General features: G+C 42.6%; 2 protein-coding genes across 16 annotated transcripts in view; one reads left to right on the top strand and one right to left on the bottom strand.

The window, feature by feature from the left end:
* RBMS2 (RNA binding motif single stranded interacting protein 2) overlaps nt 1-9991 on the top strand; it is a 50289-nt gene extending 40298 nt beyond the window's left edge. For 2 of the 3 annotated variants that reach the window (XM_023520798.1, XM_011375643.2), the window contains 5 exons: nt 2214-2288; nt 2630-2740; nt 3586-3666; nt 4114-4199; nt 4311-9326. In XM_023520798.1, coding sequence (XP_023376566.1) covers nt 2214-2288; nt 2630-2740; nt 3586-3666; nt 4114-4194 — 348 coding nt within the window. In that variant the 3' untranslated portion in view covers nt 4195-4199; nt 4311-9326. Of the gene's footprint in view, nt 1-2213; nt 2289-2629; nt 2741-3585; nt 3667-4113; nt 4200-4310; nt 9327-9665 lie in introns of those variants that run through there. The other variant, XM_011375645.2, reaches the window with a different exon arrangement.
* The window catches only part of BAZ2A (bromodomain adjacent to zinc finger domain 2A), a 32593-nt gene continuing 29696 nt past the window's right edge, over nt 9718-12614 (bottom strand). For all 13 annotated transcript variants that reach the window (XR_002776356.1, XR_002776355.1, XM_023520787.1 and 10 more), the window contains one exon: nt 9718-12573. Coding sequence is in view for 11 of the 13 variants with exons in the window: in XM_023520787.1 (XP_023376555.1) it covers nt 12408-12573 (166 nt within the window). In the remaining 2 variants the exon portion in view is untranslated. The remainder of the gene's footprint in view (nt 12574-12614) is intronic.

Here is a 12614-nt window from a genome sequence, read left to right as displayed (position 1 = left end):
ATATATATATGTGTATATACACACCACAGCTTCTTTAGCCAATCATCTATCATAGGACATTTCAGTTGCTTCCATGTCCTGGCCACCATGAATAATGGCTGCTACTAACATCGGTGTGCAAATATCTTTTCGGATATGGGTTTTCAAGATTTTGGGGTAAATACCCAGTAGAGGGATTGCTGGATCACATGGTAGATCAATTCTTAATTTTTTGAGGAACTTCTATACTATTTTCCATAGTGGCTGTACCAATTTGCAGCCCCACCAGCAGCGTATGAGGATTCCTTTTTCTCTGCATCCTCTCCAACATTTGTTATCACTTGTCCTGTTGATTATAGTTATTCTAACAGGTGTGAGATGGTATCTCATTGTTTAAGACAGTGATTCTTAAAGTATAGTCCCTGGGCCAACAATATCAGCAACACCTTGGAACTTTTAGAAACAAATTCTTAGACTCCACTCCAGATCTACTGAATTAGAAACTCTGGCGATGGGTTTCAGCAATCTGAATTTTAACAAGACTTCCAGGTGATTCTGATGCAGATAAATGTTGAGATCTTCTGTTCTAATTATTTCTTTTTTTAATAATTGCATTATATTTCGTGCTGCAGATACACCAGAATTCTTCAGCTATACCCTAGTGAAGGGCATTCTCTTGGATTTCAGTGTTTTTCTGGTACAAATAATGCTCCAGCAAACATCCTTGTGCTCTGTCCTTATACATGAGTGCTTTTATTTCTGGGGGCTGGAGTCTGAAGAGTGGGATTGCTAGGTTGAATAATTTATGGACTTTCAGTTTTATAGATGTTGCCAGATTACTTTTCACAAAGGCGGTGCCAATTCACATTTCCGCTAGCAATATATGAGTACCCATTTCTCTCCAGCCATAGGTGACATTGCTCTTTTAAAATTTTCCCTATCTTAACGATTGTAAAGTGCATTCTGATTTTAATTTGTACTTCCTTGACTGCAGCTTAAGTTTAAGCATTTTTTTAAATGTTTGTCATATATCGATTTGCTGCTTCTGATTGTTTTTCATATACTTAGCTCATTTTTCTGTTTGCTTATTTGTTCTTTTCCCATCAACTTATAAAAACGATTTGTTTTTACACAATGACTTTTCCCTTCAATTTTGACTTATATGTATAGAGTTTCTGCTCTTGAATAATCCTTATATTTATGAAATAAACTACTTATTTATTATGATGCATTTCTAGCTTTTCATTGTTAACTTTTTTTCATTTTAAAACAGATACAATTCACATACCATAAAATTCACCCTCTTTAAGTATACAAGTCAGTAGTTTTTAGGATAGTTACAAAGTTATACAATTATCACCATAATCTAATTCCAGAACATTTTTATCACCTCAGAAAGAAACTCTGTACCCATTAGCAGTCATTCCTCATTCTTCCTTACCCCTAGTCTCTGCAACCGCTAATACACTTTCTACGTCTATAGATTTGCCTTTTCTAGACATTTCATATAAATGGAAGCATACAATATATATCTTGTGTCTGGTTTCTTTCATTTAGCATGTTTTTAAGGTTCATCCATGTTACAACATGTTTCAGTACCTCATGTCTTTTTATGACTGAATCATATTCCATTGTATGGATATACCATACATTTTGTTATTTATCAGTTAGTTGATGGCCATTTTTGTTTTGTTTCTAACGTTTGGCTCTTATAAATAATGCTACCATTTGTGTACAATTTTTATGTGGACATGTTTTCATTTCTTTTGGTGTAGAATTGCTGGTTTATACAATTAACTTTAATTTTTTGAAGAAGTGCCAGACTTTTCCAAAGCTGTTGAACCATTTTACGTTGCCATCTGCAGTGTATAACACTTATTATTTTGTCCTTTTAATTATGGCCGTCCTAGTGGGTGTGAAGTGGTATTTCATTGTGTATTTGATTTGCATTTCCCTAATGACTAAGGATTTTTTGAGCATCTTTCATGTGCTTATTGGCCATTTGTATGTCTTCTTAGAGAAATATCTATTCAAATCCTTTGCCTATTTTTAAATTGGGTTATTTATTGAGGTGTAAGAGTTACTAATATTTTTAAAACAGTTTATTCTTAACATTTCTGTTTTCTGAGGGGGCACTCCAACTTTTGCGGGGTTTTGCTGAACGTGATCAGATCACTGGATGAAACAATAGTTTCTGGGCAATTAACATTTTTGTTTATTTTTACTTGCATTAGAGAGTAACTCAGACATCTCTACAAGTACCTAACTCGTCTTGGATGCACCACCAGTCATACCTCATGCAGCCTTCAGTGAGTGTTCAGAAGTGGTCAAAAGCCAAATGGGCAATTTGATGTAAAGAAAAACAATGGGATTTGATAACAGGAGATGTGGGTATGAGTTCTGGCTCAGGCCTTTATGTAACCTAGGGATATGACCTTAAATTCTGTGAGCTTGTTATTCTTAGACAGGGATCCCTCTAGACTGATGGGCAGACGACCCATTCCTGTTGCATAACTGGGTTGCTGCTCACATATCATTTCCCAAGATTTTAAAATGTCTGTCTTCAATGGTCCTGGTAGCCATGAATCACTGCTTCAGGCAGCCTCACAGGATGCTGCCAACTAATCTTGTCCTTTGTTGCTGCCTCTAGGGTTCAGTTCTGACACCAGGGATGGATCACCGCATTTCTCTCCAGCCTGCCTCCATGATGGGACCTCTTACCCAGCAATTGGGCCACCTCTCCCTTAGCACTACCGGCACGGTAAAGCAGCATATTTCTGATTATAAACTCCTACCGAGCAAGGAATACCTATGTAATACTGTTCAGTATAAATAATTATGAATGATGATGAGAATCACTTTAGTATCATTGAAGGTGGACTCAGAATAGGAGATAAACAAAAAAGATAATAATCCATGAGCCAGGAATACAGCCATTCTACTCCCGAGCCCACTTCTTTTAACTGATTCCTACTCATAAAACGAAACAAATAGTGTTTCTGTCTTCATACTAATTTACCTAGGAGTTCATTCATGTGTCTTAGAAATTCTTATCAAAATAGTAACAAGAAGAATGGATGACGTTCATTAGATTTCAGTAGGTCTGCTGCATTCTGATTCGCACAGTGGGGCTTAAAGGCAGAGAATGCAGTGCATTGAGGACAAGCAGAAGACAAGAAAGAGGAGAAAAAAGTCATGTAGGTGGAAGACTCTCTAAGCCAGCGGTCCTTAACCTTTTTGGTACCAGGGCCGGTGCTCCTATGAGACTCTAATGCCTGATGCTCCGAGGTGGAGCTGAGATGGTGATGCTAGTGCTGGGGAGTCACTGCAAATACAGAAGCAGCTTCACTTGCCCGCTGCTCACCTCCTGCTGTGTGCCCCGGTTCCTAACAGGCCAGGGACTGGTGCTGGTATTGATCCGTGGCCCAGGGGTTTGGGACTCCTGCTCTAAGCTAGTGTACTTTAGAACCACCTGAAGTGCTTTCAAAAAGCCCAATTAAATTAGGATTTCTGGGGATGGACCATCCGTATTTTTCTAAAGTTCCCAGGTGTTTTAAATGTAGTCAAGAATCATTGCTCTAAGCCTATTGATGTTTTTCATTCTAGTATATGCCAACAGCTACAGCTGTGCAAGGAGCTTACATCTCCCAGTACACCCCTGTGCCTTCTTCGAATGTTTCAGTTGAGGTAAGAGCTTTATAATCTCTTTGGATTGAGAGAAATCCAAATGGAAAATGAACAGAGGCAGATTTCCCCCGATCAAGATCTTGCTCTCACAATGATGCCGATTCTGTGTTCGCAAAGAGCTAGTAGGTATGTGAAAAATGTAGGAAGGAAAGACTTAGTGTCCTTGAATGAGGCCCTTCCTGACATTTGGCCAGGTAGCGGTTAATACCAGGATGCTGGCTTGTATTGACTAGTGTTTCTTGGGGAGAGGGTAGGCTGCTGTAAATGTTGGGGAAGTAATGCTGTGTATGTACCTACGTGTGTGCTGTGCATGTGCATACTCACTCAGGTGTATGAGAGTAGGTAGGTTGGGAGGGCATCAACTCTGTGTGGGTTTTAGCTAATTGCTGTAGTGGGAAGTGAGGTAAGAATGTACAAAGTGACTTTCCTATCTTGGCTGTGGTACAGGAGAGCAGCGGCCAACAAAATCAAGTGACGGTGGATGCTCCCTCAGACCATGGGGTTTATTCTTTCCAGTTCAACAAGTAACAGTGGTAAGAACCACATGCTGAGGGGCAGGGTATGTTGAGCAGCCTGAAGTCAGACAAGGTCTCTCATGTTTGTCATTCCCCCTCCCTACCCTCTCTGGTTTATTCCTCCTTTAGGATTTCCCTCCCCATCTTTGTTGAATACAAATGAATTCTTGGAGACGCTGATGCTCCTAGACTCCAGAGGGCTAACCAGGAATACAGACCACCTGTGGGCCCTGCTAAGAACTAACACTTGGCCATCGTTTTCACAGGCCTCGGCCTGGAAAAGAAATTTCTGCTCTCCTGCCCTCTTCTACTCCTCCATTCCTGATGGAGCCAGAGGGAACCGTCACTTTTTGTATGCTAGAGTCAAGGTCAAAAAACCTTTTTTTTTTCTTTCTTTTGCAAGGGAAGTTTTATGTTTTGTTTTTAGCTGCAATATATCCTTTCCCTTAACCAAAGACACACAGTGCCTAGAGATTCTTCTCATCTTTATGAAAAACGTTTCTTTATGTGTTGGACTTATGAGGGGAGGCTTTTAAAATTTTTTATTATTTCTTCTTGTAAGAAAAAGGTGTGGTGCTAGAACACTGAAGGAGTCCCACTGTGGGCCCTTCTTTACTGAGTTTAGTTACAGACTTTTTTTGATATATGTGTAAGAAAATATGCAGACTTTTAAAATTTTGTTTTATAAAGCTCTTAGCTCATACATCCTGTCTCTTCACAAATTTTATGCCTTCTCTCATCCACATTGTTCTTTTCCTCTTTTCCGTACAGCAGAGCCTGCCTATTTAGACCTTTTTACAATTTTTAATTTTGTGAATTTCTCTTTTGAATGAAATTTTGTATGGAATTTTGGGGGGTCTGGGCAAGGAACAAGGTAGAATACTAAGCAAGCAATGGAAGTGGCTTTTCTTCCCTCTGTTCTGCCACATCCTGGGAGAAAAGACTAGACTTTGCCTTCAGGAAGCAGAGATATGACCTAGGCTCATTTAAGAGACAATCCCACAGCCCTTAGAAGTCATCCTTGAGCCAAATTTGGATGAAGACTAGGTTTTCCCTGGCAAGTTCCAGAAGGGAGGACTTACTGACAGAATTCTAATTCTTCTCACTGCGGAAGCCAACACTCTCTGAGGAAGTGTCTTCTCCAGTTACAGCTTTTCAGGAATACCTGCTTTCCTGCTTTCTGAAGGATCTTCATTTCGGCTCTGGGTCTCAGGGCCCCTGTCTTGCCCATTGCACATTGCTGTGCTCAGAGGCTTTGTACTTGTGACATTGCTGAGTCTACTTAGGCTCCTTCCCCACTGTGGAAGATCGGTTGCTTCACCTCTAGACCAGTGGTTCTGAAGGAGGTGATTTCGTTCCCTAGAAGCCATTTAGCAATCTCGGGAGACAGTTTTGATTGTCATGCCTGGAGAGGGAGGCTGCTGTGCTACTGGCATCTAGTGGCTAGAGACCAAGGATGCTGCTAAACATCCTGCAGCACACAGGACAGACCCAACACGCCCAACAAAGAATTATCTGTTTCAAAATGTCAGTAGTGCCAAAGTTGAGAAGATTTGATGGAGATAGTGTTGTCCCTGCCTCCTGTACCAGAGGATTTGGTAAATTCCTACTCCAACCCTGGACACACAGTGCCTTTTGACACTCATGCAACTATTGAAGTGACCCTTGAAAGGCTTGTGCTGTTGTGCACATGCCATATGCACACACACAGATCGAGGTGGGGGCTGTTCTGTGCATGTGCTGTGCCTAGTGGGAAAGGACAAAGCTCTCTATAACTGTCCAGAGTAACCCGTCCTGCCTTGATGTGTTTGGGCCTCTTTTCCAGGGAACCAGGACATCAAAAGTAATTTTCTTTTTTGTAGAAAGACAGCAGAGAGTTAGGAAAGAAAAGGGCAATAAATCCTATTGTGTTATTAACAAGGTCAGTTCTTTTAAAAAGTCTGTTATTTTCTCCTCAACTCCATCTCCTTCTGCGAGACCACACACTATGCACATGGAGAGAGGAGAAAGCCTTTGCCCATCTTCTAGGAAATAAGATCCTGCACCTGTCTTCTCCCAGTTGCTCCCTTATGTACTGAAAGGAGAATTCTGCTCCCCTTCAAGATCAGGTGCCTTTCTACCAGTCATACTGAAAGCCAAATGACAGAGAATGGAGAAACAGGTGTTCATTAGGCTGGCTGTCAGAGAGGAAGGAGATGTTACTGGGAAAAGAAGCTGTAGTACTAGCTTCTGTGTTGTACATAGAGCTTGGGCCCAACTTTACTTCCCCTCCCACCCATCCTAGAATTGAGAGTCCAAATGCTCCCTATGCTTAGACTGTCCTTTGGTACATCCTTGGGGTAAGTGAGTTGGGGGCGGGGGAGAGCAATGGGTAGCATATAAAGTATAGAGGACAAAATTGCCACTACTAATTTTCTCATGGTTGCTTCCAACCCCAGGAAAGGCTCATCCAGTATGAAACAGCCTCAAGCCCAATAATCTTCTAGAAAGGTTTGGCTGGGTAGGTGCCTGAATCTCCAGCCCTTAGTCAAGAAAAGTATACTGTAGATTTCTTGTCAGTGGCCTTGAAGAAAAAAAGAAAACAAATCTAGAATCCCGTTCATTTGATAGTAGCTTGGAGGAGCCTTACTAAGTGAGGCTTAGTGCTATGGGGACCTTTCACGCATGGAAACTGTTGTTGATAATACTGCTGCTTCTCCTTCACCTCCCAGAACTCCTGATTCTTCTCTGTATTTTAAAAAATGTTCAAACGTCTGTGATTGTTTTGCTTTAAATTCTGAAATTAACTTTTGTGTATTTTCTTCATGTGAATCTACTTAATGGATTCTATTAATGTTTCTGGCTTGGGCAGGTATGTTTGGGCATGGGAAGTGATGGGGAGCCTGAAGTTATTTTTGTAGTGGTTAACGGCACTGTGGAATTTCTTGTGGATGTTTTTGGGTTACATTCATGCTATTTTTCCCCCCTAGTTCTTAGTTCATTTCTAACAGATCTGACATGAGTGAGTGACTGGGTAAGGAAGGAGGAATGAGGGACATATTTTCTCTCATGAAATAGTTCAATGGTGGCAGTGGTGGCAGGGGAGTCGTAATTCCCTTCAAGCTCACAGCCTAAGGCTGGGCTCTTTAAACACTTATCTCTAGTGTTTTCTAAATTGTCTTCATGGAGCCCAGATTATACTTTCCCTGTACTTCACATAATCATCCCTACTCATTACAGATGCTCATAACATTAAAACATTTTAGTACTTTGATTTTTGTTTTCAGCCAAATAGAACATAACTGAGTCCCTTCTACATATAGTCCTTAACTAGGCTCAGAGCCTGCCCGCCTCATCTCATGCCACTGTTATCACTATTCCTCATGCTGAGATGATGCACAGACCCTAGGCTGATTAGACTTTTTGGAGGGTGAGGGCAGAGGTTAGGGAAGATGTGGGAACATTGGTGGAGAGGTTATTTTTTAACCAAAGAATTCGAAGGGCTGTCCAGTCTTGGCCTGGTAGCTCCAAAGTGATAATAGCCCTTGTCAGTAAGATAGGGGTGGTAGGAAGACATTACTTTCACTGAGGAGAAAAACTAAATCCTACTGCTCTACTGACTGTGACTGTCCCTCAGTTGGGCCATCTCAGCCCAGTTTCGTTCTACTTCCTTTCCTAATTTACTGAGCTGTGAGCTCATTCATTCCCTTGGTGTCTGCAGTGCTCTCTCCCTTCTGCTTTTGTCAGCCCTTTGGGGGCCTACATGTGGGTTGATACCTTGCAGAAAGAGGCCTTGCTGGAATGGAACGTTGCAGGGATCACAGAGACCTCTAGTTTTCCAGGGGAAAAAAAAAATCATTGCTGCTCTTGTGCATGTGCTCCACCTTCTGGGAGAACAGCAGCATTGCATTCATGAGGGGCTACTTTGACCTTAACCAAGGGCAGGCAGTAAACTTGGATGGGAGATGAGACGACCTGCTTTGCTAGACTAGCTTCAGAGAAACGAGTGGGTGTCATGAAAGCCAATCCATAAGGAGTCTTAAATCATGTTTCTTGTCACACTGCTTCTTCCGGATTCCCTCTTAAACTAACTACTCCCATTTCTGTGCTTACCTGCATTTTCGGTCCTACCAGGCTTTAGCAGATCCCTTATTTACTCAGGTTTCACCTCGTCTTTTTGTAGGAGGATGGAGCCTGTGAGCTCTATCACCCTTCTGGTCTTTGCTGCACTTCTCTAGGTGTAGTCCCCACATGACTCAGTAATGAGAAAGCCAGGTGTCCTAAGTTCAAACTTTCTCTCTGATATATCTACTTGTTTTGAATAAACATTCTCCAAGCATATCCCAAAACTTCCTTGTCCTTGTTACAGATCTACCTCACAATTTCACAATTCAACAAGGGCACAAGTACCTGGTTTACATCTTTCCTTTACTCTGTCCTTCCCTTTTTGAGGGTTAGAAAGCCGGGGAGCTAGAAAATGTTTCATGATCAAGTGCAAAAACTCTTGGTTGGTTGTTTCTAGAATGTCTTTGGGATTTTTAGCTCATTAATCACCCTGGAATAGTGTGAACTCTTCGGTTAAGTCTTGCTGTGGTAGGCCAGAGGGATAGACTGTGTAATGACGGCCTAGGATAAAACTAATCTTAGGAGCCACTCCCAGGGACACCAGAGTTGGAGCAGAGCTCAAAACTTGAGGATGAGTTGGCTAATGGCTGCCACATACCTGAGAAGGAAAGCAAGCACAAAAGGACATTTGTGATTTTTATAGGGCTAGAAAAACAGATGTTTCTTTTTCACCTTATTAATTAGTTCAGAGGGTTTACCAAAACAAAACTTACAGCTTGGAGGGTGGTTAAGATTTCCTGGCCTGAGCAAATAAAGTCCTCACTCTATTACTGGTGTCCCTATCCCCTAACACATACTTTTTAGGTAGTGAGTGTTCTCTCATGCACTTATCACCTTTGACAGGGAAATAGTTTTATACTCACATTTTGTACACTTTTCCTTTATCCAGAATCTTCTCGTTTTATCATGTCTATGCCAATGCCACCCTTCTAGCTTATTCCTTTTCTGACCTTTGGTATTCTCATGTTCCTTCCCTACAATTTGGTAGAGCTTCATTTTTGTCTTATTTCAACTTGTTTTGAAATAAAACACAAATGTCTACCTCCTGGTGTCTTATCCATGGGTAGAAGCTGGGAAGTTGGTAATGGGCCTATATTTGCTACTATGGAAACATAGGTGGCAGCTTATGAAACCAAAGCCCTATTTCCACAAGGCGAGAACTATGCACACTGAATCCCACTTTCTCCAGCACTCTGGCCACAGGCACCAAGACCCTGTTCCATCCACATGAGCAGAAATTCTGCTCTGGATGCCTCTTGCACAGGAAAGGCCAAGCTGGGAGGTTTAAGGATAAACCTTGGAAAATTAAGGGCATATTGCTCTCTCACCTGCTATCTCACACCAAACGAGTCATACCCTAACCCCCAGTTCTCCCCTTAGGCAAGTGTGAAAACCTATGTTGAAAGGAAGATAAATACGCAGAGTCTTTTGAATCTCTATCAAATGTGGTTTTATTCAACTGACAAGCACTTTTCTACAGCTGCACTTGTGGAACATCACATGGCAAAAACAGGAGTTTGTTTCTCTAGACTTTTTTTTTTTCCTTTTTTAAACCTTATTAAAAATGAGATTGGTCCTAAAAATATAGAAAGAAATAAATTTAAATTCACAAAAAACTGTACATTATCAAAAAGTCACTAAAACACCACATTTGGTTATATAAAAAGTCGAGTCCCTTTTGCTGTAAAAGGAACATGGAAACTTGGTGTTGATGGTGTGGTTTCTTCCTGTTACCAGACTGATGGGGGAGGGGAAACAAAGGGGCAGGGGGTGGGTTTTATTTTTTAACCTGCCTTCCCTACCAAATACTCTTATTGTCAAGAAGAGATAATCCACCTACCTCAAGGGGCAGTGAAGAGGAGGAAAGAAAAGTGAGAAATGGCCCCTTTGATCATGCCCTACCCTACCCCCCCTTCAGCCCCCACTTCTTCAAACTGAGGCTAGGACTCCACCCACCTTAAGAGTGCCTGGTCCCTAGGGAAAGAGATGGAGCTGGGAGAGGAACACAAAGTAGGAACAACTGAGATTTCACTCCCCCATCCACCTCACCTCCAACAATAAAATTAATCTAGTACATTTTATATCAGGGGAAAACTGCTGTGGGGAAAAAGAAGAGCCCCCAACCATAACAGTTCCAAATGTGTGACTAACACAAAGTTTGTTACAGCGGAGTTATTTAGATAAAATATAAATATTTATGCATAATATAAAGTCAATTCAAATATTCTTCAATCCACCTCTTATTTAAAAGCAAAAAAAAAAAAATCTCAAATAAAATTAAAAGTTTTGAGGTTTATCTGACAGAAAAGGCGACTTTAGAAATAGGCTGTGGGGGAGAAGGGGCATAAAGAAATAAGAAAGGGGCTGCCCCAAGACCTACACTGCCCCCCACCCCCTTCAGTGGCTATTCAGTGCTGCCAGAAGTTCAAGGAATGCTCCACCTCACCTGGCACCCCCTCCCCTACCAATGGAACATTTCTTGGGTGCCTTAGCTCTCTGCTTGGGCCAGCCAGCAGCCACCTCCCCAGTGCAAGTACCCGTAATCTCTGATGGGAGGGGCTCTGCTGAGCAGGAAAGCAGGGGGCCAGGGGCCCATGGCTATAGCTGGGAGTTAGCAGCTTTCCTCTCACATGTTGGGGCTTAACTTGGGCATAATCACATGTAGGGCAGTGGTGGACCCAGAACCCCTCTTCCCTACTCTCTTGTGCTCCAGGGTCTCTGCTGCTGGGGAAGGGGTCTTGGGGTATGAAGTAGATAAGCGAAGGAAAGCACAACTAAATCCACAGAAGCTCATGGGATTAGGAAAAGATCCAGTTCTACTCCTCTCCCTGCAAAAGCTTAAGACTCAAAGCTACTGAAAGGAGAGGGAATTCCTGCTGAAAGATTGCACAGTTTAAAGAGGCTGGAACAGAAATGACTGGGAGAGAGAGGAGAGAGACAGCCTTGTACCCAGAAAAACTGTTCCTGTGGTTTTGCAAAGACAAAAAAAGTGATGGTTTGAAACAATGGGAAAGGTGGGAATAAAAACATACTTGGGTAAATTGAATGTATGCCATCAAACAATACAGGGGCACAATTATAGTATCCTCTCTCTCCCCCCACCCCCATCTCTCTCTCTCTCACTCACACACACGCACACACACGCACACACACGCACACACACACATTCTCTCTTTCTCTCTGAAGCCAGTCGATTGCTACCTGACCTCCATCTTGGGGTTTACCCAAACTCAGCAGTAGTTGTCCCTGAGGAGTTCCCAAGAGGGAGGTTTGGGTAAGAGGTTGGGGAAGGAGGCTGGAAGTCCCAGGGTCCAGGGTGCCTCCCTGCCCTCTCCTCAGCTACTGAGTTTAAGAAAAGGCTAGAAACTCAGCATATGAGGAGTATCCAACATTATAGAGGGGATAGCTAATGGCAGAAGATGAGGACAGAGAGAAAGACGAGGACTTCTGAACTTTTTTTTCCTTTGAAGGGAAAAGATTTGAGGAAAAAGGATGGAGGAACCCGTACACGATAGTTTTACATTATTGGATGACAGAAAATTGGAAAAGGGGAGGGGAGGGAAGATGAAAAATTGAGAAAGTGAGAAGCAGGGGAGGGACTGAACATGGAAGCAGCATGTTCAGGGCCCGGTGTCCGGCTCGACACACTTGGGAGTTAAGTCCACTTTACTGGCCGTCACTGCGGGTCCACACACAGTACAGAGTGTTTCTCGGTTTCACACATTCACTAGAAACTATTGCTATTGTTAAATAGCCCCAGAATGCTGGGGCACGTACAGGGAAGGAGCGGAAGCTAGGGGGAGGAAGTAGGGACTTCTTTCTTCCTTCTCATTTTTAATTAGGAAAAAAACAGAAAGGAAAATAATTTTTTTTCTTTTTTGGCTTTTAGTCCAGAAGGACCTCATCTCTGCTCCTCTTATTTGAGCAGCGAGAGCAGGAAAAGGAGAAAGGGGTGTTAGGGATAAGAGGATGTAAGGTGCTGCCAAGGGTAGGCTCAAAAATCAGGGTTATATCTCTGACTTGAGTCTGGACCCAGGGCAGCATCAGCAGGTGAGAATGGCAGGGTTTTTTTGTTTGGAGGGTAGGGGGAGATGTCACAGGTGACTCCCCACCTCCCTCGTCTCACAGATTGGCCTGTTTTCCCTGATAAAACTCCTCCCAGCGGCTCTCGAAGAAGCGGCGCATGATGTGCCCAGCCTTGCCCACTTCAGAGTCATCCTCATTGAAGGTCTGGCAGTTGTCAAAGACCAGGAGTGCATCAGCTGCGAACTCCTCTGAGCTGGTGTACCTGGGCAGGGATGGAGCCTAACATGTGAGCGGGTAGGAGTC

This window comes from Pteropus vampyrus, unplaced genomic scaffold, assembly GCF_000151845.1.
Source record: "Pteropus vampyrus isolate Shadow unplaced genomic scaffold, Pvam_2.0 Scaffold276, whole genome shotgun sequence".
Lineage (NCBI taxonomy): Eukaryota > Metazoa > Chordata > Mammalia > Chiroptera > Pteropodidae > Pteropus > Pteropus vampyrus.
This window is presented reverse-complemented; position numbering and strand designations above follow the sequence as displayed.